General features: G+C 43.0%; 1 protein-coding gene and 1 long non-coding RNA gene across 2 annotated transcripts in view; one reads left to right on the top strand and one right to left on the bottom strand.

The window, feature by feature from the left end:
- Positions 1-1,412: 1,412 nt before the first annotated feature.
- CLIC5 (chloride intracellular channel 5) overlaps positions 1,413-24,472 on the top strand; it is a 162,653-nt gene continuing 139,593 nt past the window's right edge. The window contains exon 1 of the mRNA XM_043449464.1: positions 1,413-2,154. Within this exon, the coding sequence (XP_043305399.1) occupies positions 1,561-2,154 (594 nt within the window). The 5' untranslated portion in view covers positions 1,413-1,560. The remainder of the gene's footprint in view (positions 2,155-24,472) is intronic.
- Positions 16,859-24,171, bottom strand: LOC122429215. The gene is made up of 3 exons (XR_006265950.1): positions 24,064-24,171; positions 23,373-23,511; positions 16,859-17,373 (listed from the first exon to the last, which is right to left on the bottom strand). It is a non-coding gene; the product is annotated as an uncharacterized LOC122429215 (long non-coding RNA).

The following is a 24,472-nucleotide window of genomic DNA, read 5'->3' as shown; positions in this document are numbered from 1 at the left end:
AGTTGGAAAACACTGACTTAGGAAGGGAGTGAGTGACAGGAAGATCACTGAGCTGGAGGTTAAGAAATCACAATTGAAATCAGCTTAGTATTAACTCACTGTGAGAACTTGGACCATTTGCTTCCCTTTTCTAGGTTCCAGGCTGCCTTCAAATGTAAAATCATTTAGAATGAATGACCGTTTAGGTTTTCTCCCGTGCTGAGATTGTGACAAGGGTTTAAACTGGGGCTCCACTGAGTTATAAACACCGTACTATGGGAACTATGGTAATCGGTCAGGCATTCGGACCTATCAGACTTCACTTTTCAATAAAATAAAGGGGTAGCATCGATAGACTTTAAAGTCTGTCTCTGGCATCTTTCCTTTGATCTGTTCTTTAAGCTACCCACAAAGCTAGATTTCTAGAAATCATGCTCTAGTTCACTTTAGAAGATTCTTGAATGCAGCACTGGAGGCAAGGGTACAATGAAGTTTTGTCAGTAAGCTGTTCATCAGGTGCTTTGAAACCTGTCAACCAGGCAGGTTACTTCTCAGTTTTCACGTGATTTCTAGACATTAAAAGTCCCTTTACAACCCACCTGGGTTATTAGTTGAAAGAGAACGATGTACATGGTGTGCTGAAGGGAAGCAGGAATTAGCAGATTAGAGTACCAGGTTAAAAAACAAAGAGCCTGTGTATTTGTGGCGTCTGTAGATGACATCAGCTAGACAGCTTGTGCATAAAGTTTTTTGCTTTAGAAGTCCTTTGAGGACAGAGTGTGTCTTCTAACTCAAGCGTTTAGTGCTCAATTAGTATCCTGCACCTAAAAGGGTTATTGTGAAGGTGTGTTGACTGTGATGATCACATGCAAGTTGAAGAGAGAAAAATAAAACCCAAGCCATAAATCTTTTGAGTGCCTTAGCTTGGGTGATCTGTACTGATGTGACCATAGAACAGAGCACTTATCTTGTTTTCCTTCTGCCATTGAATCACCTCATGGTGTTTCCAGATAAGAAACATAAATGGCATCCATCACCTAACTGGAACATATACAGCTCATTTATCACAGGGCATCAATGCTCAAACAGTTGTTTTGAGTAACAAATTCAGCTCTTCTCGGATGAGTTATGATTGCACAGAATTGTTTTCCACTGAACAGCAGGGACTTCTTGAATGTTGTCAGCATTTGGAGGTAGTTGGAAGAAGGAGCTCTACTTAATGACAAATGGCTAACGATTCAGAATTTCAATGTGTACTGGGAAGATAATTCAACCTCTAGTTGATCCAAAGAATCTTGGAGTTGCTGGCAATGAGAAAAACCACAGAGTCTGCTTGAAAATATCAGGCGTGAAGGAGTTAACTGACTGTGTAAGCTTTATCTTATGTCCAATGGACTTGTGGTTTGCCGACTAAAGTCTCCAGTAAATGATTGTTAGAGACCTGTCATTGATAGCTGTGGCTGGTTGCTGTGTTTCAAAAGCCTGTTGATTCCTCTGCTAGAGGTGCAGTATCCTCTAGCCCTTTCCTCATCTCAGACCTACTTGGGTCTGCTTGCGAAAGGATCTATCAGATCAATAAACATGAATGACAAAAACTACAGCACCATCATCTACAACAGAGTCCAAACAGAGAGGGTGTACGAGAATTCAGACCCAGAAGAAAACGGAGGTCCCCTCTACGATGAAGTCCATGAAGATGTGAGGAGGGGAGACAACTTATATGTCAATGAGCTGGAAAACCACAAATATGACTCTGTGGCCGTGTACACTGTTGGGCATCAGGGGAGAACCTCGGCCTCTTTACAGCCAGAAACAGGAGAATACGTCCTGCCTGATGAAACATGTTCTAAGGCTCAGGACCCCCACCCAGGGGAACCCACGGAGGATAAGGACATCTCCTTGGAAGAATTGTTCTCACCAACCAAGGACCAGGAGTCTGACCCAGAGGAGCCCCAGGGGTCCGACCCAGAGGAGCCCCAGGGGTCCGATCCAGAGGAACCCCAGGAGAATGGAAGTGAGATGGAGGCAGACCTGCCTTCTCCTTCGAGCTTCACCATCCAGAATAGCAGAGCCTTCTCCACCCATGAGACCTCCCCTACCAGCTATTCTGCTGATGATGTTTCAGAAGGAAATGAATCGGCTTCCGCAAGCCCCGAGATTAACCTCTTTGTGAAGGTAAGGAATGCCCTGAAACAGGCACACCTGCTCCTGCAGATGGCATAACTGGTGCTTTATTTTGCTCTGAGTGACCAGGGAAAGATGCGTGGTGTTATGTTCCTTGGATGTCAGTATCTATTAAAGAGTAGGGCTGATGAAATGAGTCATTCCACGGTTCACCCAGAACGGCTCAAAATTACAAGAATTGGAAAGTACATTTAAAGTGTGTGTTTTATGATTGCTTCTCTGTACCATGGGCAAAGCCTTTTTTCAGAGTTCCCTTTTGAGGGTACTTGCCTCGTGGTACAGGGGTTGGGACTCCACCCTTCCACCGCAGGGTGCATGGATTGATCCCTGGTTGGGGAACTAATACCCTACATGCCATGGGGCTTGGCCAAAAAATAAATGAAAGTTTTAAAAATGGATGCTAAAAAAAATCCATGATGAGCAGAAAATCAAAATTAAAAAAAAAAGTTCGCTTGTGAGTGAGCAGAAATTGTTGCTCAAATCCTTTCCTTTGTGACTGACGTCAAGTGCCGTTTTTCTGTCTGGTTAAATTTCCTCCATCAACGTGATTTTGTAAAACAAAACTACAGTTTGTGAAAGTCAAGACTACAGTCAGGTACCAGTGTTTCCTCCTGAGCGTTTCTAAGTTCACAGATAGTACTTCATATATAGTCAATAAATGTTACCTCTGTTACTCAGCTTGCCCTTTCGACACCAATATAACTAAAATATCTGATGAGATAAAACGATTTCACTAGTAGTAAGACACTTAGCGTCGGTGTTAATGTTTAACCCGTGGGATATTTAAACAAAGAACTTTGATGATCTTTGTATTAGATTGATAGCCTAATAAAGATTATGATTATGAATATTATCAAGACATAAAAAGCATTTCAGGGCTAAACAGATCATCTTTATAGATCAAGATGATTTTTTTTCCCAACATTCCCCCACCCAAATTCATATTGACACAGTTCTTTAATGTGAAGACAGCATATTTGTAATCCTTCTACTTCTGGCTAACAAAAATAATTACTCTACAAATCTATGAAAACCCCAGTTTATACTCATTTCTCCCCTTTCTGGTTTCCAATTAACTCCTTTAGTGAAATGCACTAACTGTATGTATTGCTAATTTAATATGTAATTATTTCCTACTCTGTATTTTTTCCTAGTTGTTTTTGGTGTATAAATCATGTCTCTTTTGTTCAACCACAAGGTCCTTTTTTAAAATCACCAAGCAGAGTGTATGGTTTGTATTTAGGTACCTGGCAAACCTTGCCTGGGATTGTGTTGAGCATTTGGGAGGGAGATGGGTCTGTAGACAGAGCCCTTTCTCTCAAGAAATAACAATGTGGTATAAGAGACAGACTGGCAAGTTGTGAATTTTGGTGAAATAGAGGAGTGAGCAAGCAGAGTGCTGTGGGTATCCTGGGAGTGCCCGAGGGTGCACGAAGGAGTCAAGAGAGTCTCCACGGAGGAGGCAAAGTTCAAACAGAGGCATTCAAGCCGCCTTCCAGCCTTTATATCCACTTACCACCGTGTTAGTTTAAAAAAAAAGAAGCAATCTTTCAAAAGTGAGGACTGGGTATATTTTCCTCAAGACAGAGGCATCCATGTAACTTCCTGCAACCATCAACATCCTGAATCATTATTGTCCTGATCGTTGAAGATGAACTATCATTGTCATGATCTCCATCATTCCCGGCATATCAGACCATTATTTTTATATTTGGCAAAGTGTTGATTTCATCAGAAATTAGCCTGCCACCACCATTGAACCAAACAGAAATAGGAGGGAGCAGAAGTATTGGCATCTCTGACTGGTGCCAGCCACAGGAAAAACTATTTGATAGTAACACATGGTTTCTAAGTTCTTAAGATCCGTAGTTCCCTAAAGCAAATATTGGATCTAATTAACTCTAAGTTTGCTAAGGGGTCATACAATATAAAATCAAACTCAGCTCCTATGTGTGAACTCCTTTTAAGAGATGATACTCAGCATCATTCAGTGAGAAGGACAGGCTTAATCCCAGCTTCTCAACCCCCACCCCACCCCCACTGCAGTTCTTTATTCCATGCGGAGTGGAAATGCATGACATGAAGACAGGTGACTGGTCTTGCCCGGGAGTGGAGGGCATGAGGGTGACCAGCTCAAGCTCCATGCTCCTCCCAGCTCCAAGGAGTGGGTGCTGGAACCTCTGCATTGAACGGGGATCACCATCTTCCTAGCAGGCTTGCTGCTGGGGTTCTGGGGTTGTTCTCCTCCTGGGCTGCTTTGGGGTGGGTCACTTGGGCTGCTGATGTTCCATTAATGTTCCAGCTACTGTGAACCCAAAAGGCTCTTCACCCTCTTTTGATTCCCTGTATTGAATTCTTCTTGGACTTCCCAGGTGGCTCAGTCATGAAGAATATGCCTGCCAATGCAGGAGACATGGGTTCCATCCCTGTGTCAGGAAGATACGTTGGAGAAGGAAATAGCAACCCACTGCAGTATTCTTGCCTAGGAAATCCCATGGACAAAGTCTGAGCCTGGTGGGCTACAGTCCATGGGGTCGCAAAGAGTCACTGAGCAACTGAACACCTTGGGCTGCAACTATACCTGTTCTCCTTTGTGTGTGTTTCTACCTGTCTGGACAGATCAGAGAAGATGGAATGCAAGTTAATAACTTTGTATTCAACCAACCTCGTATTGAGGCTCAGCCACTTCCGGGTGTTGATCAATTAATTAAAATACATCATTTATTTATTCATTCAACAGATAGTTATTGGGCCAGGTTCTGGGTGTACAACAGGGAAGAAAACAAAGTCCAGGCTCCCCTGCACTTTGCATCATAGCAGGAGAGAGAGCAGATGGACACATAAAGAAGTAAATATAAAATATGCCCAGTGGACAGTGCCATAGAGAAACATAAAACAAAATAACGGGTATGTTAATTTCCTGCAGCTGCCCTAACAAATTACTTAGGAACACAGTGGCTCCAAACCACACGAATTTATTCTCCAGCATTCTGGAGATCAGAATCGGGAGTCAGTCTTGGGGGCTGAAACAAGGAGTCATCAGAGCTGGGTTCCTTTTGGAGATTCCAGGGAGAGTGTGTTCCCATCGCCCTCCCCCCCAACCCCCATCCCCCCTTGCTCCTAGAAAGGGCTTCCCTGGTGGCTCAGTGGTAAAGAATCCTCCCGCGATGCAGGAGATGCAGAAGATGTGGGTTTGACCCCTGGGTCCGGAAGATCCCCTGGAGGAGGAAATGGCAATCCACCCCAGCATTCTTGCCTGGAAAGTCCCAAGGACAGAAGAGCCAGGTGGACTACAGTCCACGGGGTCACGAAGAGTCCAACAGGACCGAGTACCTGAGCGCAGCACAGTACTCTTTAGGGGCAGTGTTCAAGTTTCACTCGTGGCCCACGTCACATCTCCCTTTCTCCCCAGCTTTCAGCTTCACCTTTATTTTTTTTTTCCTGGCCATGCTATGCAGCATGCAGGTTCTTAGTTCCCTGACCAGAAATGGAACCTGCGCTCCTTGCAGTGGAAGCATGGAGTCTTAACCACTGGACTACCACAGAAGTCCCCAGCTTCCCCTTGCCTTCCAGTCGGACTTCTCTGGTCCCTCTTATAAGGAAAATTGTTAGTTTGGGCCCGCAGGATAATCTCTTCATATGAAGATCCTTTAATTAATCACTTTCGCTAAGTCCCTTTTGCTACAGAAGTTTCTGGGAATTAGAACATGGGCGTGTTTGGGAGCTGTTGTTCAGCTTCCCACAGTGGGACGAGAATGATGCCGAGTAGGGAAGGGAGGAGGCAGTGTGGCCAGGGTGAGGTGAGCGAGAGAGGAAAAGAGAGATGGGAGTGGGCACTGGTCACCTCGGGGCCTGATGAGCCATAGAGAGAACTTTCACTTTTACTCTGAGTGGTAAGTGTTGGCGGAGGGGGGTTGTCATCAAAGGGTTCTGCAAGGAACATTCTGACTGCCTCTTATTGGTAGACTAGAGCAGAGAAAGCGCAGAGGCAGGGAGGACAGGCTGGGGGCGGACGGAAAACTAGGCAAGGAAAGATGGTGGATTGGACACTGGTGACATCAGGGCAGGGTTGAGGTGGTTGGGAAGAGAGAGCCCAGAGGTTTTTTTTTGCTGGTGGGTCTGTTGTGCAGCATGAAGAAGGGAAGGCGCCAAGGCTGACCCTAGGGGGTTAGACCAGAGCCACTGGGTGAACGGAGATGTTATTTCCATTTCACCTGTGAACTCCTTCTCCAGGAACAGGTGATCCAGAAAATGTGGATCATGCAGTCTTTCATATATTCCTCCCTCACTTCCTCCTTCCCTTTCTCCCTCTCTCCCTCCTGCCTTCCTTCCTACATTTACAACACACTGCATGCCGGACACTGGATATGAGATGAAAGCGGCACATCCCAAGTGCAACTGTCTGTTCTCTGGGGAAGACAGAGAAATACAATTCTTTTTTTTTTTCCTGGTCTGGACAACTCAGCATGTGGGACTTTAGTCCCTTGAACAGGGACAGAACTCATGCCCCCTACAGAGTAAGCCTGGAGTCTTAAAACAATGGACCATCAAGGAAGTCCAGAGAAACACAGTTCTTGAAAATAAGAGGAAACAAATAATTTCTTTGTAGTCACTGACTGAGATCCAGTGAAAGAAAGGTCTCTAGTGAGAGCTGCAATCTATGTCACAGGCAATCAAGAGAGACTGTCAGTTCAGAATTTGCTGATAGGATTATAAGAATTGTCTGATGCTTTCTGCTAAAATTAAAAGACCTCGAAGACATTGTTATAACTGTGTGTGTGTGTGTGTGTAACAGAAAGAAATAGAGAGACAAGAGGGACAGAGACTGGGGGAGGAAGGAAATAGAGATATAGATGGAGATAAGAGATAGACAGGAAGATGGAGAAGGGAAGAGAGATTAAAAAATTCTGGTATTTAATGCAAAGGGGAAAAAAGTATTCTGATTATGACAGTTGCAAAGAAAAAGGATACTAATGAACACCTTTTGTCCTGCACATTATCGATGTCATTGATTACGGAAGGCAGTGTATATATATATGTTGTAGAGTAGGTTTTGAAGTCAGGTTGTGTGGTTTGAACCCTGGCTTAGCAAATTAATTTCTGTTACGTTGTTTATCAGTTTTCTGTTTGGTAAAATTGGTGTCATAATGTTGTGTTCCTAATAGAGTAGTTATGAAGATTGAATAAGGGAATCCATGTAAATCACTTAGAACACTATCTGACATATGGTAAATGCTCTATATTTCAGTTCAGTTCAGTTCATTTCAGTCGCTCAGTTGTGTCCGACTCTTTGCGACCCCATGAACCGTAGCACGCCAGGCCTCCCTGTCCGTCACCAACTCCCGGAGTCCACCCAAACCCATGTCCACTGAGTGGGTGATGCCATCCAACCATCTCATCCTCTGTCGTACCCTTCTCCTCCTGCCCTCAGTCTTTTCCAGCATCAGGGTCTTTTCAAATGAGTCAGCTCTTTGCATCAGGTGCCCGAAGTATTGGAATTTCAGCTTCAACATCAGTCCTTCCAGTGAACACCCAGGACTGATTTCCTTTAGGATGGACTGGTTGTCTGAGTTATTATCATTTATTGTGATGAATTTGAGCCATCATAAAATAATAACTTTTATTTTAGGCACAAAGCCTTATAGTTAGTAGACATCGTAAACATTCTGTTTGCTGATCTTAAGGTGACAGTGTAATATTGTGGAAAGAGCAATGGTCAGGAAATTCTAACACTTTTTGGTCAATGATTCACTATGAAGCATTCCTGCGCCCCAGTTTCCTCACCTCTGAAATGCAGGCCCTTCCAGCTCTTACAGTCTTTGACCAGGGCATGTGGCTCCAGCTCTGTATCAGCGTCATGTGTCTGGCACATGTGTTATCCTCTCAAGGAGACTGTTTGACAATGATGAGGATCTCCCGATTTGGGTGTGACTGGCAGGGCCAGCAAGAAATCCACATGCCTTTTCACTCAGCTCACGCGAAGTCTGTTCCTTGGAAAGCGCGTCCTCAGGGTCTGTCTCTGACGAAACTCTCACAGGGCCCCCACGCACAAGTGTTGTGCCTCTTGTGCCTGGAGCAAAGTTGGGGAGCACCATTCACAGAAAATGTAAATGGTGCCCTTCTGGAGTCAGCCAACATACAGGCCCTAGCAACTGTTTCTTAAACTCATAGGCTGGTATCCAAAATAGAGTATTCAACCTAGTCCACAGGCTGTTAGAATGCTGTAATTAGGATGAAAAGTATTAAGCAGTATTTCTATTTGAGGTAAACCTAGTTTTCTTCAATGTTATTTTATGTATTTCATCACATGCACAATGTATTCTTGTAGTAGTACTTTACTATAATTTGTAAATGAATAAATGCATGTACATTGTGAATATATGGTTAAGTTCTGCATTGATAGATACGCTCAGTTTTTACAATCTTTTTGACTCACAGGGTTTCCATTCTTTTCTGTCACCGTCTGGGGTTTGAGACTCTTTCCTTGGCCAAGATCGGGGAGAATAGTTCCCCTCACCTCCCGGTTCCTTCCTGGCGGTTTTCATAAGCAACACACTGAATCCATTTGCTTTGGAGGCAAACAAAAATTCCCCATCAGAGTCGAGGAATTAAGAAATCCCACTGAGGAAATGAGGGACAGGCAGCTGGATTTGCTTATGGAGATGTGACTCAGGTGAGGCGCCATGGGGATGTGACAGGCCGTGGGCTCAGCAGACACAGGGCACTGTGGATACACACGTGTGTGCAAGGAGGTCTGTGAGGCTGGAGTGGAGGGAAGATGCCCATCGAGGCAGCACAGATGCTGAGGTTGAAGAACCAGGAGCACACTCTTTTCGTTTTTTAATTATATCTTTTATTCTCCTTCTGTCTTTTTGTTGTTGTTTGTTTGTTTCATTGGAGTGTAGTTGACTTACAATGTTGTGTTAGTTTCAAGTATACATCAAGATGATTCATATAGATCTGTTTTTTTCCCAGATTCTTTTCCCTTATAAACTATTACAAAATATTATGCATGGTCTTACATGGCATGCTGAGCAGCTTGGATTTTATCCTGAAGGCAACTGAGAGTAGCATGATATTGGAGGAGAATATCATGAGCAAAGCAATGTTTAGGGTGATGGATAAGCAAATTAAAAAGCATTTCCACTTAACCATGTAGGACAGGACCAAACAAACATCTACTTAAGTTTCATTTCGAAGATTAGGTGAAACTTTCAAATGTAAATATATTGTGTATAATGACTGTCTGCTTTTTTAGTTATTTATTCATTCAGCTGAGCGTCTGGATATATATCCAAATATTTATATCCTTGATTTCAACCAGATGAATTTCTGAGAAAAGCGACCGAGCATGTTGCTGATTTATGTATTATCTAAATGTGTGTCTTGGTACTTTATGTTTTGTTGGGGGAAAGTATAATGTGGATTCAGCACAAAGTTTTGATTGATGTTATTTTAGTATAGTTTGGACCTTTTTTCTCCAAAGGGACTGAAAAGTTAATGGCAGTCCCTGCATCCATACCTCATCCCACAACCTTGTGAGCTGTGTCACCAATTGTATGAACTAAAACTTCTGAGTAACTGAGATTTCTGCTTCTTTACCACGCAGTCAGTTTCACTGCCTAAAGTGTTCTCTCCTCTCCATCTTGGCCACCACTGGCCACGATCATCTTGGCCACAGTTATTCAACTGGTCACTCTGCCCCCAGACCCATCTTCCTCCTAAGAAGCCCCACACAGTCACCAGATTGGCATCTGACCACACCATTCCCTGTTTTTGGCTATGGAGTGGCTCCCCACTACCCCCAGGAAAAAGGCCGGCATGAGAGAATGTATCAAAAGGTCTTCATGCCCCATCAGGCTTTTAGCCAAGACCTCATCACCGACTACTCTTCACTCGCACTTTGCCTTGAAACTTGTTGACTTGTTTTACCCTGCACCTGCGTGCTCAGTCACATCTGACTCTTTGCAACCCCATGGACTGTAGCCCTCCAGGCTCTTCTGTCCATAGGATTGTCTCGGCCAGAATACTGGTGTGGGTTGCCATTTCTTCTCCAGGGGAATCTTCCCCACCCAGGGATTGAACCCGAGTCTCCTGCATCTCCTGCATTGGCAGGTGGATTCCTTACCACTGAGCCATCTGGAAGCCCTATTTTCCTGCACACTTCATGTCAGTTCATGACTCTGGGCCCTCGCCCAAGCTTTTCTTGGCCCCTCGAGGCTGGATCTCACCTCAGTATATCAGTCTGCTAACGCTGCCATAACGAAGTACCATAGCCTGGTGGTACACAGATACATATGTTCTCACAATTCTGGAGGTCAGAAGTGTCCTAATTTCCTCTTTGTACAAGGACACAGTCATATTGGATTAGGGGTCTGCCATAATGATCCCATTAGGCTCACCCTAAGGATCACGTTTTGACTCGATTACTTCAGTAAAAGACTGTCTCCAATGTAGTCACATTCTGAGGCCCTGGGGATTAGGATTCAACATACGAATTTGGGGAGATGTAATTTAACCCAAAACAATGTGATAATTATCTTTTTACCTCTCTTTCTCACATAGAAACAGGACTTCAACTCAACTCATGTTGAATAGTTACAGGTTTTGGAGCCCAACTGACTCTTCTCCCCTTTTGAATACATTTACCATTTGCACAACGCTTCCCCGGTGGTGCTAGTGGTAAAGAACCCACCTACCAATGCAAGAGATATAAGAGATGCTGGATGTCTTTGATACCTGGGTGGGGAAGATCCCCTGGAGGAGAGCAGGGCAACCCACTCCAGTATTCTTGCCTGGAGAATCCCAGGAGCAGAGATGCCTGGAAGGCAATGGTCTTTAGGGTCTCAAAGAGTCATACATGACTGAGTGACTTAGCACACACACACACCATTTACATGGTTGAAAATTTGAAAGGTACAAAAAATTGTCCCTTCCCTACCTCTCTCCCTCAGGCATTCCATTTCCATTTTCTGAGGTGGTTTATTCTATTCTATTTATTCTATTCTTCTATGCTTCCTGAAACATTTTAAACAATCCTGTCAAATAGATGTATGTTCATATATTTGAAATTATCTTTTTCCCCTTTTGTTTAATACAGATGGTATTATATTATATATCCTAGTATGTACCTCCTTTTTTGAGTGTCCATTTCGTTGGGACATAATTTACATACACTAAATTTTACAGGAATTGTAAGTGCACTCTTTAGTGAATTTTGAACAAATATATACAGTTGTATAACTGTCATCACAATCATGATAAGGGATATCTCCATAATCTAAGAAAATCCCCTCTTGACCCTTTGCTACGGGTCCCCTCCCAGCCACACCCTGAATCCTGGAAACCACACATCTTTCTATCATCATAGTTTTGCCTTTTCAAAAGTATTGTATACATTGAATTAATCTCTGTAACCTTTTGTGTGTGGTTTCTTTCACTTAGCGTAATGTTTCTGAATTCATCCATATCAGTACATACATCTTTAGGTGGTTCCTTTATGTTACTAAGTAATATTCCATTGTGTGACTGTACCACAATTTGTTCATTCATTCAGCAGTTGACGGACACTTGGGTTCTTTCCCAGGTTTTGACTATTATTAATAAAATGGCTATAAGTGTTCATATATAAGCTTTTGTGTTCATTTTGTTTTCATTTCTCTTGGTCAAATACCTAAGGGTGGAATTATTGGGGCATATGGTCAGTGAATGTTTAACCTTATTTAAAAAATCTTTCAAGTTCCTTTCAAAGTGGCTGGAAGAATTTATAAAAGATTTCTAATTGCTTCTTTCCCAGTACTTGATATTGTCCATCTTTTAAGTTGTAGGTGTACTGGTAAACGTATAATGATCTTTCATGGCAGCTTTGATTTACATTTTTTTTCTAATGACTAATGATGTTAAACATCTTTTCATGTGGTTACTAGCTCTTGTTGCATCTTCTCTGATGAAGTACCTATTCAAATATTTTGCTTATTATTGTTATGTTAGCATTGTCATATCAATATTATTGAATTTTAAGAGTTTCTTATATAGTCAAGATACAATTTCTTTATCAGATAAATATTTTTCACACAGTTTAGAGAGACTTTTCCTTTTCATAAGTGTGTTTTGAAGACTGAAATTTGAGATTATGATGAAGTCCTTGTATCGATTTCTTTCCTCTATGGTTTGTGCCTTTTCTGTTCTAAGAACTGTTTGTCTACTCCAAGGTCACAAAGATTTTCTCCTATATTTTCTTCTAGAAGTTTTTCAGTTTTAGGTTTTATATTTAACTCTAAGATCCATTTTGAGTTAATTTTCCATCAGGTTAAAAATATGGATTGCATCTATCTACCTATCTATCTATCTCTAACTCTATCACTATCACTCTCTCTGCACCTCCATCCTGTCTGTTATTTAGATCTGTGAATTCTAGCTGCCTTGGCCTTCTTTCTGAAATATCAGGCTCTGCTGTTTCCTCAACTCAGAGAGAATCAGTCTCTATTGGGGTCCTATGTCTCCAGTGTCTGAAAACCATCACTTCACATAGTTTGTCTGCCTTACCTGTTGTTTAAAGAAAGTTTCTATTGGTAAGTGGAAATCTGTTTCCTTTTCATCCATCTTGGCCAAAATGGAGGTTGTCAAAATTGACTTTAAGATCCTCATTTCACTTGAGTTGCTTCTCCTTTCTTTCAAATATTGGTCCCTTGAAGTCAAGTCTGAATTGGAGTTTGGAATATAGTCATAAAGTTCAACTAGACTAAAGTCTAATGATAATGACCTTAAAGTGATATTATGGGAGTTAGCTATTGCAGATATGTTGGCCTTCAGTCAAAAGCTGCTTGCTGACCTTCCATCTTTCCATTTTCTTTTAAGACTATGTTGTCTTTATTTTGCACTTTAAGTTCTGAGTAATGAGGGGACAGGAAAATAGATGTCCCAGCTAATCATTCATCAACAAAAGCCAAAATACAATGCTATCTTTTCATCTTTTAACTTCTTACCATTCAAGCCTCTGGTGATTCCATGAGTTCCCTTGAAAACCCGTAGGAAAAGAGGACTTCTCTACTCTTAAAAGGGAATGCTATTTTAAGCTGTCTTCCAATACCCAGGCCCGGAGAATCCAGGTTGATTTTGTGTGTAAATTATATTGTGTCCATTGGAAAATTCACTGACTGGCAGCTCTTCTACCAAATGACACTCCCTTAAAAATATGAGATGACTCCCTGTGAGTGGAACATGTTTTCAGCCCTGAAACCAAGTGTTCTGTGTAATCTTGTAGGGACAAAGATTAGAAACCTGGGCTCTAAGCCATGCCCCATGTTTATGCTTTATAAGCAGAGCTCTCTGCATCCTTTCATGAGCTATGGGTTTGTAAAAGTGCCAGCTCCTCATTATTGCCCAGCTTGGTGCACAACCGTAACATGGCAACAGCTAACATCAACAAGAGGATTCACTGTTTACGAAACCACTAATGTTCTGAGGTTTCAATGATAACAATTGCAGGGTAAATATGTAAGCTGGTAATGAATAACTGACATGAGGGCCTTTTGTTAATTGGTGTACTACTGCATGTTTTTTCCCATCTACAGAAGTATTTGTGTCCTGTTCTCTTATGGTGGCAAGAAAGGAAAGAATTTGGTGGATACTCTTTTTGTATTTATAATAGCAGCCGTCTGTTAACTGTCTTGGTTCTTCTAGAACTGTGCTGTTCAAAACACTAGTCACTAGCTCCATGTGACATTTAAATTTAAACTAATTTAACTGAAAAAAAAATTCCTAAAAATTCAGTTCCTTAGTCATGCTATCCACATTTCAAGTGCCAATGAGACATATGTGGCTACTGGCCACTATATTGAAAAGTACACCTAGAGAATATTTCTAGCATCTCAGAAGGTTGTATAAGACAGTACTACTGTAGGGTGACCTGGGTTCAGATGCAGCATGAAGACTCGTCAGCTATGTGGTCACAGGCCCTGCCTTGGGTCTTTATCCCCTTGTTTAAAAATAAAAGGTTCAGTGATTGGGTTTAGTGAAACAGAAGAGTGGTCCTACCCACAAAAGAAAGAAATCGCCAGTGAAAATTATTCTCCTCGATAAATAGTATCTGTGCTATAAGTTCATATGAATCAATTGTTTTCAAATGGCAACTGACTAGGCAAAGCTCTATAGCTCATTGTAGAGCTTGTGAATCTCAGTAAAGCTGTCAGCATCCACTGGCCACGCCCAGGCCCACTGAGGGTCTCTCTGTGGTGTTATCCATCAAAGCAGCAGTAACTTTGAGGACTGAAAATGTTGCCCCATTGGCCACTTGGACCAAGTAGCATTAAGTCTGGAAATTAGACACAGAGATCAAGGCACTTCTCCTCAGTCAAAACAACTTGCCATGTTAAAGCAAGGGGGATTATCTGGGGTGGGGCAAGGGGGCTGCTTACTGAGAAGATATGAGGGTGAAGGTTGAGTGATTTTCTTTAAGTGTAGTGAGCTCTTGATCCATCATAAACAATGTGTAGCTGCAAGAATGAGTTCAGGCCAATTGCCTGGTCCTTCCTGTGCATCCCTTTAATCCATCTCCAAACACACAGGCTGATGAGTCTTTTATGAAGCCTGTACTCCACACTTGGTGTGCAGGTGTTGTGAGCAATCGAAAAGCAGTCTAAGCTGGGGACCTTCACTGGTGAGGCTCTGCCCTGATGGCTAGAAGGAAGTATTAACACCCACTGTAAAGTATTTAGAAACTAACATGAGAACTGAGAGAGAATCAGTTGCAAGAATACGTGATACACATTATCAAATAAGCACCGAAGGCATTCAGAAATGGAAGAGGGCTGGACTTATCAGGGAGGGCTTTACCGAAGAGGCAGACTTGAAACTCTGAAGGAAATGTAGGCATGCAGGTGGGAGATGGGACCTGGAACCAAGGATGAGATGCTAGGCCTCAGCAATCACATCATCCTTCTCAATACTATGTCACTGAGAGGCCAGTTTGCTTAGTGGTTTCAGCAGAAAACCTGGAGCCAGACTGTGTGATTCTCATCCTGATCATGTCTCTTATTAGCTGTGTGGACTTAGGCAATTTATTTAACCTTTCACTGGATTATTATGAGGATGAAATAGGCTCCTATATGTAAAACTGAGGGTTTCTCAATATGAATGTGGGGAGTATACAAACATGAGGTCCATCACAGGCATGGAAATGGAAAATATCTTTATAGGGAACATTCAGTGATATAGTTTGATTGGAGCACAAGAGAAGCTGAAGGTAGAGGCACAGTAGAAGCAAAATTAAGCCTTGGGATTGTCCTGGAATACAGAAGGTCTGGAATGACACCTAGGACTTTTAGATAGCATTTCATCTGTAGCAGGGAGTATCTAGGGTTTTAAAACTAGGAACTTGCAAGGTCAGACTGTGCTTTGGGAAGATGATTTCAACAGCAGTAGGTTTTACAGGCAGCCTTGCCCTTATTATCCTGGAACAGAGAAGGAGGTAGAAACATTGGCAGATTACATACCTAGCTCAGAATCTCCCAACCAGACCTTATACCTGCCTTGTTTTACTGGCAAGAAAAGGACATGCAGTTTGGAACACAGACCCTGCTGGGATGCCCTTATGAAAACTCAATGTGAGGGGCATCTTCTCTGGACCTGCCCCCAGCTGAGACTTTCCAAGTATCAATCAGTCCCAAAGCACAACAGTCCCTTTTATTTAGCAAAAGATTTTGAATGGGAACTATTACCACCCCATCGACCAAAATAACTTTGGCCCATTTCTTGCTGACTGCCGGGTACAGAGCACAGCTACCTGATCTTGTATTTCGTGAAGGAGGCATCCAGTTCTCAGAGGCTGTAAATCCTCACATCTTATTAGAGAGTTCTTCAGGCTAAGATTACAGAAGGCAATGCCTCTCCCCTGGGTAAAGTTTTCACCAGCCCCTCCTGAAGCAATAGGTCCCAGCAGCCTCTGCGGACAACTAAAAATAGCCCCAGTATAAAACCCCAGCTCTCAGGACCTCTGGGGAGACCATTTGCCAAGAGAAGCGATCCAGCCTGTGATAAAGCATTGCCTCGGTCTCCTAACACATCGTAGGACAGATGGGATGTCCCCCGAAGTCACAAATGCCTGGTCTCAACAATTGCAGTGGTTCTTCTGGGTGGGATCAAAGCCTGCTTTCTAATTATGATGGACAGGGCTCGGGGATTACCGAGGGGAACTGCTCGGTTGTAGGTGAGAACAGTGAGGGCTGCCTTTCTCAGGGCCGTATCACTCGTCTATCCTCATTCTTTCATTCTTTCCTTCATTCAGCAAACATGGATTAAACGAGGCACAATTCCTTACTTTCTGCAGTGTCGCTTCTCAAATAACATCTTCACTCTACACAACAGAACTGTACTGCTCTCTTTCCTTATCCCCTGTTTGCTTTATGCTCCTGACATTGCACTTTGTTACGGCTGGTCTGCCCTATTATTAACAGAAGGTTGACTGGCTCCCAGGACAGGAACTTCACCTGTTTGGGGTCTTGCTCTTGCATGTTTGTGCTGAGTACATCACGTGTCAGGCGTGGCCCTGCCCTCTATTTTTTCTGTAATTCATCTTAGCTGGGTGTTGTCCTTCTGGATTTGACCTCTGCTTCTTGTTACTTCCCTCATGTTATCTCTCTCTCTCTCTCTCTCTATGTTTTGTCAAGTGAAAAAAACACAACCTAAAAATTGAGAATTATGTTTTATTCCATGGACTTTCTGAGGACTTAGGCCCAGAAGACAGCCTCTCAGGTAGCTCTGGAGGACTGCTCTGAAAAGATAAGGGAGGAGCCAGAATATATGCAGTTTTTGCAACAAGAATCAGGTGGTCAGAACATCAAAAGATGACCATTAATTTTAAAAAACAAAAAACAAAAAAAACTCCAGATACCTCAAGTGAATGAATTTAGTCTTTTTCTCTAGCCAGGCAGTTGCACGAGGCTGGGCTCACTGAAATCATTCCTTTGACATGCACCTTAGCTCTCTAGGGCCAGTATCTTGCTTTTCTCCATCCTGAGTCCTCTCAGGGCTGCAGAGGTTGATGGCATGACAGCTGCAACATCGTTTGTTTACTGATATGGCAGGCAGCATTTGAAAGGTTTCCTTTGTTTTCTGGCTCTTCTGTTACATTTTTCATCTTGACATTCTTAACTCCTCATAACTCTGGTTTGATTCTCTACTTGTGCCTTTTTCGAGTCTTTCCACGCTATCCTACGAGGGAAGAGAGACAGAGGAAGCCACTTCACAGTGAGTAGAAAGGAAGTGGATCTCCAAGAGAAGGATTGGGGGCAGTTCCACACGCACATTGGAAGCACCTTTCCCCAGCGACTCAGAGAGCTTCCTGGGGAGAAGAAACTCCCCAGGGAGCTTAGTTCCCCAACCAGGGCTAGAACATGTACCTCCTGCACTAGAAGCACAGTCTTAACCTCTGAACCCCCAGGGGAGTCCCGAGAACCTTCCATCTTCAGCCTGGAGGTAAACTCCACTGGGACAGCTGTTCAAGGATAGACTTCTAGTGAGTCACTCCAGCTGAGCCCCACATCACACCTCCCGCTCCCTGTGGATTTGGCCAAGTTCAAGCCCACAGCTTCTCTGGGGTCCTGGAAGAGCACATGGCCCCCACCTCCTCTGCAGCCCCCTTGGAGTCTGTTCTGTTCTGTACCATCAGTCACTGTGCTCCCAGCCGCCTTCTTACCTCCAGAAATTTGTCTAAATTCTATGTCCCTTGGTAGTCTTGTCCCATTTCCCTTATCCTTTTGAGATTATCCCTTCCGTGGATCTATACTGTTATTACAGCAGGATCTCAGGAAGGTCTGTGGGCAGAAACCTGTCAATAATATTTCATGCACAAAGGTTCTAAATATAGTTTTGAAACTATTGAATTTACAAGTGTTTGAATAGGGCTCTTTACCGCAGAACTTCTCAGCCTTTTCATTTGCAAATACATGGTGGAAAAGCTCTAAGAGAGGGTGCAGATGGAGTATTTCGCAATTATTTGACTGCAAGATTTTGTTTTTTTCAGGGAAATCACACCATGCTTCATGAAATACACTGTGGAAAATACTGAATTAATGTACTGGCATTATACCAGCTCTGGGACTGAAGTACATGAGACATTAACGATGTTTGCTGAATGCTCATGCAGAAGGGGGTTGAAAGTATGGGTCCTAAGTATCACCCTCACCCCTCTCCCCCAAGTTATAGATTTGCTTCCTGGTCATGATGCCTAAATTCAGAGACGGAGTCCAGGGAAAAAGAACCCTCAGGCTCAATTCAGACCAGCATAACTACTGGGTGCCTTTAGGCAAATTTACTTCTCTGAGACGCATTTCCATATCTGGGAATAATATCTTTCCTTCCTACTTTGTGAGGCAGTTGTGAGTATCAAAAGATAAACTACACGAGACAGTATTTATAAAATATAAAACACAAAACAAATACAGGGATTATTGTGGTGGTGAAATTCAGTTACCATGTCACGAGGGTTAGAACGTGAAAAAAAAAGTGAAAATGTTAGTCCCTCAGTTGTGTCCAACTCTTTGTGATCTGCCAGGCTCCTCTGTCCATGAAATTCCCCAGGCAAGAATACCACAGTGGGTTAGCTATTCCCTTCTCCAGGGGTCTTCCTGACCTAGGGATCGAACCTGGGTCTCCTGCATTGCAGGAAGATTCTCTACCATCTGAGCTGCCAGGGAAGCTCAATCATATGAGCCAGCAGGGAAGAACATGAAAAGGAAGATTTGCACATTCTCTAAACATATCCTGGGGCTGGTGACCTCTTCCTACATGTAGAGTCACGGGTCACAGCAGGAAACACTTAGGAAAAGAGAGAGAAATCCTTTCTTGTCTGTGCTGTGCCTAGTTGCTCAGTTGTGTCTGACTCTTTGTGACCCCATGAACTGCAGGCTGCCAGGCTCCTCTGTCCTTCCATGATTCTCCAGGCAAGAGTACTGGAGTGAGTTGGCCATGCCCTCCTCCAGGGGATCTTCCCAACCCAAGGATCAAACCCAGGTCTCCCGAATTGCAGGAGGATTCTTTACCATCTGAACCACCAGAGACGACCAAGGACACTGGATTGGGCAGCCTCTCCCTTCTCCAGGCAATCTTCTGGACCCAGGAATTGAAAAAACTGGGGTCTCCTGCATTGTGTGTGGATTCTTTACCAGCTGAGCTACCAGGGAAGCCCCTTCTCTGTCTGTATCCAGAGCTAAATCAGGATTTTATCCTCACTTTGCTGGTGAAGACCTTGAGGTAGAGAAACAGACTTGGGGGTATTTAGGTCCAGGGAAGATCATGGATCTAGGGAAGATCATGGATTCAACTTGCTTGTTTGAGATGCATAGAAACTATGATCCAGAGAGGTGAAAGAATTTGTCTCCAATCTCATGGAGATAATAGTAGTGAGTGCTAGCAAGCTGGTCTCCAAGTTCAACATATCTTACCCTGACAAACATTTATCCAGCCTCTGGTACAAGCTTGCCACTGCCCCAGGGACTGGGGAACCCACAAGTGGGAGCAAGGTTTCCACCCTGAAGGAGCTCACAAGTGCTCAGAGGAGAGAGTATCAGCAAACACTAGAGCAAAGGAGGGCTGTTCAGTTAAGTGTTCTAGGAGTTCAGAAAAAGGGCCATTGTTGATGGCTGGGACATTTGTTTGTAGTTGGTATTTTCTATTTTCAGAAATTCTACCCTCTACCTCAAAGATTCCTTAACGGAAGGATTATGTATTGTATACATACACACATGAATGGTGCTGCTGCTGCTGCTAAGTCACTTCAGTCGTGTATGACTCTGTGCGACCCCATAGACAGCAGCCCACCAGGCTCCCCCGTCCCTGGGATTCTCCAGGCAAGAACATTGGAGTGGGTTGCCATTTCCTTCTCCAATGCATGAAAGCGAAAAGTGAAAGTGCAGTCACTCAGTCGTGTCCAACTCTTAGTGACCCTATGGACCGCAGCTTACCAGGCTCTTCCATCCATGGGATTTTCTAGGCAAGAGTACTGGAGTGGGGTGCCATTGCCTTCTCCATGAATACATATGCTTTTATTTTATATACATATACAAATATAGATACACATTTTAATTTCACGTACATATATAATATATGTGATTTAGGAAAGCTATTCTTCTTATTTCTCCTTTTTGGTTATCTTTAGAAAAATTCCTTTGTGGCTCAGATGGAAAAGAATCTGCCTACAATGCAGGAGACCCAGGTTCAATCCCCAGGTCAGAAAGATCCCCTGGAGAAGGGAATGGCAACCCACTCCAATGTTCTGGCCTGGAGAACTCTATGGACAGAGGAACCTGGCAGGCTACAGTCCATGGGGTCGCAAAGAGTCAGACAGGACTGAGTGACTAACACCACCAGAATAGTTTGAGCTGGATACAGCTGCAAGTTGAAGAATCTGTTGTAAATGTCAAGAGAAGTTTCTTGACCTTAAAAAATTCCAAGAGAAATGGGGACCTGCTGGTGGAATCCATTCTCCCTAAAATATGTTTATTTCCACTGGAGCCAAAAAGCCCTAGAGCCCATGTTCCTTTTGTGGCAAAGAAATAGAAGAGAAAACACCCCTTTCCCTGGCAACAACGTTTATTTAGTATTGAAATACTATCCCTGTGTTTGGAAAGCCCTTGCATCTATTAGTGTTTTAATTTCTAAAGTTAACAGAGTGGCAAATTGGTTTGGCATCGGTTAGTAACTCTGCCCTAAAATGAGATGATTCAATCTCAGCAATTAGTGGGCCCTCTCTCCCATTAGGAGGCGTGATGACATGACATGGTTGAACATCTCAGGATGCCAAGTTTATTCTGTGTTTGGACAAATGGCATATTGTCTTGGTTTCCATTTTTTAAAAAATCTTTTTTATAAAGCCTCCCCCTTTTAAATTTATGTTGGAAAATTCAATTTAACAGAAGAACCAGGACAGGGCCTCTACATGGGCATGTGTAGTCCTCTACAGGGATGCACAGGGACCCAAAGAAACATGTAGACAGATTAAAGGGCAACTAAATAAACAGCCTGCAGACATCTACGTGGCTCAAAGATGGTTTGCTGTTGAGATACATGTGGGCAAGAGTCGTGGTTCAATCTCTTAAGACTGGGGATTCTTTCTGAAAGTATATCCCATAGAACACACATCCTTGACGTACCCCACCCAAAGATAGATCCTCTGGCTAAAGAAGTTTGAGGAACACAACGTACTCCTTCCTCCTCGTGCAAATCCACAGTGCACATCAGTCTATAAAAGCAGAAAAAAATCAGTCAAGAAAACTTGAACCTTGTTTAACCCAGCATTTTCCAATACTTTGGAAATAGTAACTATAACATCCCATATAGTAGAATCAATACATCTTAATCTTTCTGGCTAAAGCTATTGATACAAGCACACCAAAACTAATCAATGACAGAGAAAAGAACATTTAGTCTCCATGAAATCTATTTGAGATGATTTAGTCAACCCAGTGTTTTGTCTCTTAATAAAATTAGTTATGCCTATTCCTATGTCAGCTTTTGCCTGGATCTGAAGGCTCTGTTGAAAGTGGGTCTCATCCCCGGATCTGTTGGTTTCCAAAACCCATGCTTTTAACTGTGTGTTATTCTACTAGATATGTGGGTGCATTTAAACCTCTTCCCTCAGAAGATCATGTAATAGTTGGGCACTTTATTTCTCCTTCATTATCCAACTTCCCTGCTAGAAATGGAAAAAGAAGAGAGGAAGGAAGGACAGATGGAGGGAGGGAGGGAGGACTAAGTTCTTATAGAAGCATGGGTAGGACTTTACCACAGGACTACCTCTAAGAGCTTGTAACATATATTTCTTTATCATACTTTCCAGCAACTATCACAACTCCCTGGGAGATGTTATGCTTGGACATAAGTTAAAAACATCATTAGAAAACATCCCCAGGAAGGCAAAGATGATTATGAATTGAAATGGTCTATGGTGACTCTTGAAAGATTGTCCTGTGGAGCAGGTCCTAAGCCATTCCTCTCAGCCTTCATTTGCAAAGCAAAATAGTATTAATGTAATCAGCCTCTTATCTTTATCAAATCGGCCTTACCCTAGGACTTGCAGGGATTATTAATTCAGGAGGCCTTTAGGAAAATGACTTTGAACAACCAGCTTCTTTGTTTTCCTCCCTTGCCTCTGACCACTCTGGTTTTTGAATTCTCAAATTAAATTTTGTATGGCTTTTAGCATCATTTGCCAATCAAGAAGAGTCCATTTTTCTTGCTGTTGCGAGAAAAATATTTTTGCACCGAGGGTTAGGTTAGGAGCAAGGATAGATCCAGGGTTTGTGAGATCTGAAGCTTATGCAATCAGTCAGCCTCTTCAACAAGCAGCTCCAAGTTTACAAATATAAAACTAGGCACAGAAGTATTTATTTACAATGAGAAAGGAATTCAAAGAAATGAGAAGTTCAAAAGAAGCTGTCAGAAAGAGACTCACAGACTTCAAAAACAAATGTATGGTTTCCAGGGGGAAGAATGGGGGGAAGGGATAGTTAGGGAGTTTGGGATGGGCATATACACCCTGCTATATTTAAAACAGATAATCAACAAGGTCCTACTGTACAACACAGGGGACTCTGCCTAATGTTATATGACAGCCTGGATGAGAAGGGAGTCTGGGGGAGAACCGATCCGTGTACATGTATGGCTGAGTCCCTTCTCTACACCTGAAACTATCACAACGTTGTTAATTGGCTATACCCTAACACGAAACAAAAATTTTTAAAAAAGAAGCTGTCAAATACCACCGACATTTAAAAAAATTTGGAAAAGTAATCGTGCTTTAGTAAGTCCTTAACACACATCTGCAATACTTTTTTCTTTGCATTTTTCTGAGTACACACACTTTGCTTCCTTCTTCCTTTGACAACGACTTTGTAAATATCCTTCTTTTATGGGAAGGAAAAAAGATAATCTAATCGTTCCACCAGCACGATCAGTTGATATTTGATTTTTAGTATTGATAGTTGGAATGCAAAGATGCAACTAGTTGTAGAAGTACTACAGACTTACATGCTACAAATACATAAAGTCTGTTTTGGCTACTTCACCTTGAAAACGTATAGTGAATTTAGTATTGCATCTGCTGCTTTCTTGAGTACATTCCTGATGGGAGACGACTTCCGTTTGACCAGGCATTGGTGAGAACGAAGTCCTCTGTTTGCAAATTTACACAAGTGAGGACTGGGGCAACTTACCAGAGACGAGCTTGTAACTCTGTGCACCTCAAACCTTGATTCTCCTCCATCACCTGTGTACCTCTGATGCCTCCCCGGTTTAACTTTCTACTGAGTGAAGTCCTCAAAATGCCCATGGCCACTTCAGCATCACCTGGTACTGGAGAAAATGTAACAGAGGCGAAGCTGTCATGGCAAAACACTGGTCTTACCTAATTGCAGCTCAAATAAATATCTTACATTTGCAAATTAAAAAAAAAACAACAACACAAGATCAGGCGAACACTCCAGTAGGTCTTTTCAGAGCCTTGGAAGAGAGTAATGCAAGGAGGCAGGAAGGGAGGGTATCAAGAATTTTGAGTTTTGTTAATGTCACAATATCGGCTTCCCTGGTGGCTCAGTGGTAAAGAATCCACCTGTCAATGCAGGAGATTCAGGAGATGCAAGTTCAATCCCTGGATCAGGAAGATCCCCTGAAGAAGGAAGCGGCAACCCTCTCCAGCATTCTTGCCTGGAAAATCCCATGGACAGAGAATCCTGGTGGGCTATGGTCGATGGGGTCGTGAAAAAGTAGGGCATGACTTACCTCCTAAACAACAACAACTCAATAAAAACTGTGTGGGTTAGGTCACAGGGTGCTAAGGTTCTTCCTATACCAACCAAATATATAGACCCAAATTGCCTCTGCCCTGATCGTTCAACAATCACATACATGACAGCTGGCCACCACAGACTCCACACTTGCTCCAGACACTCGGCAAGGACGGGTGCCTCCCGCCCTAATCCGTGCTGTCAGGAATCAAGGCCTCCTCTACGAGAGATCTCACTGCCCTCTCTCCCCTCCCATCCAGGCTGTCACATCACATGGAGCAGAGTTCCCTGTGCTGTACCGAAGGACCTTGTTGATTATCCATTTTAAATATAGCAGTGAGATCTCTCACTGCTATTTAAGAAAATCACTGTGATTAAAACTCCCCTAAATGGTCTCTGTGTGAGTGTATGTATGTGTGCACTCAGTTGTGTCCGACTCTTCATGATCCCATGAACTGTCAGGCTGTCAGACTCCTCTGTCCGTGGAATTTTCCAGGCAGGAATACTGGAGTGGGTTGCCATTTCCTTCT

The sequence above is a fragment of the Cervus canadensis genome, chromosome 28 (assembly GCF_019320065.1).
Source record: "Cervus canadensis isolate Bull #8, Minnesota chromosome 28, ASM1932006v1, whole genome shotgun sequence".
Classification (NCBI taxonomy): Eukaryota; Metazoa; Chordata; class Mammalia; order Artiodactyla; family Cervidae; genus Cervus; species Cervus canadensis.
This window is presented reverse-complemented; position numbering and strand designations above follow the sequence as displayed.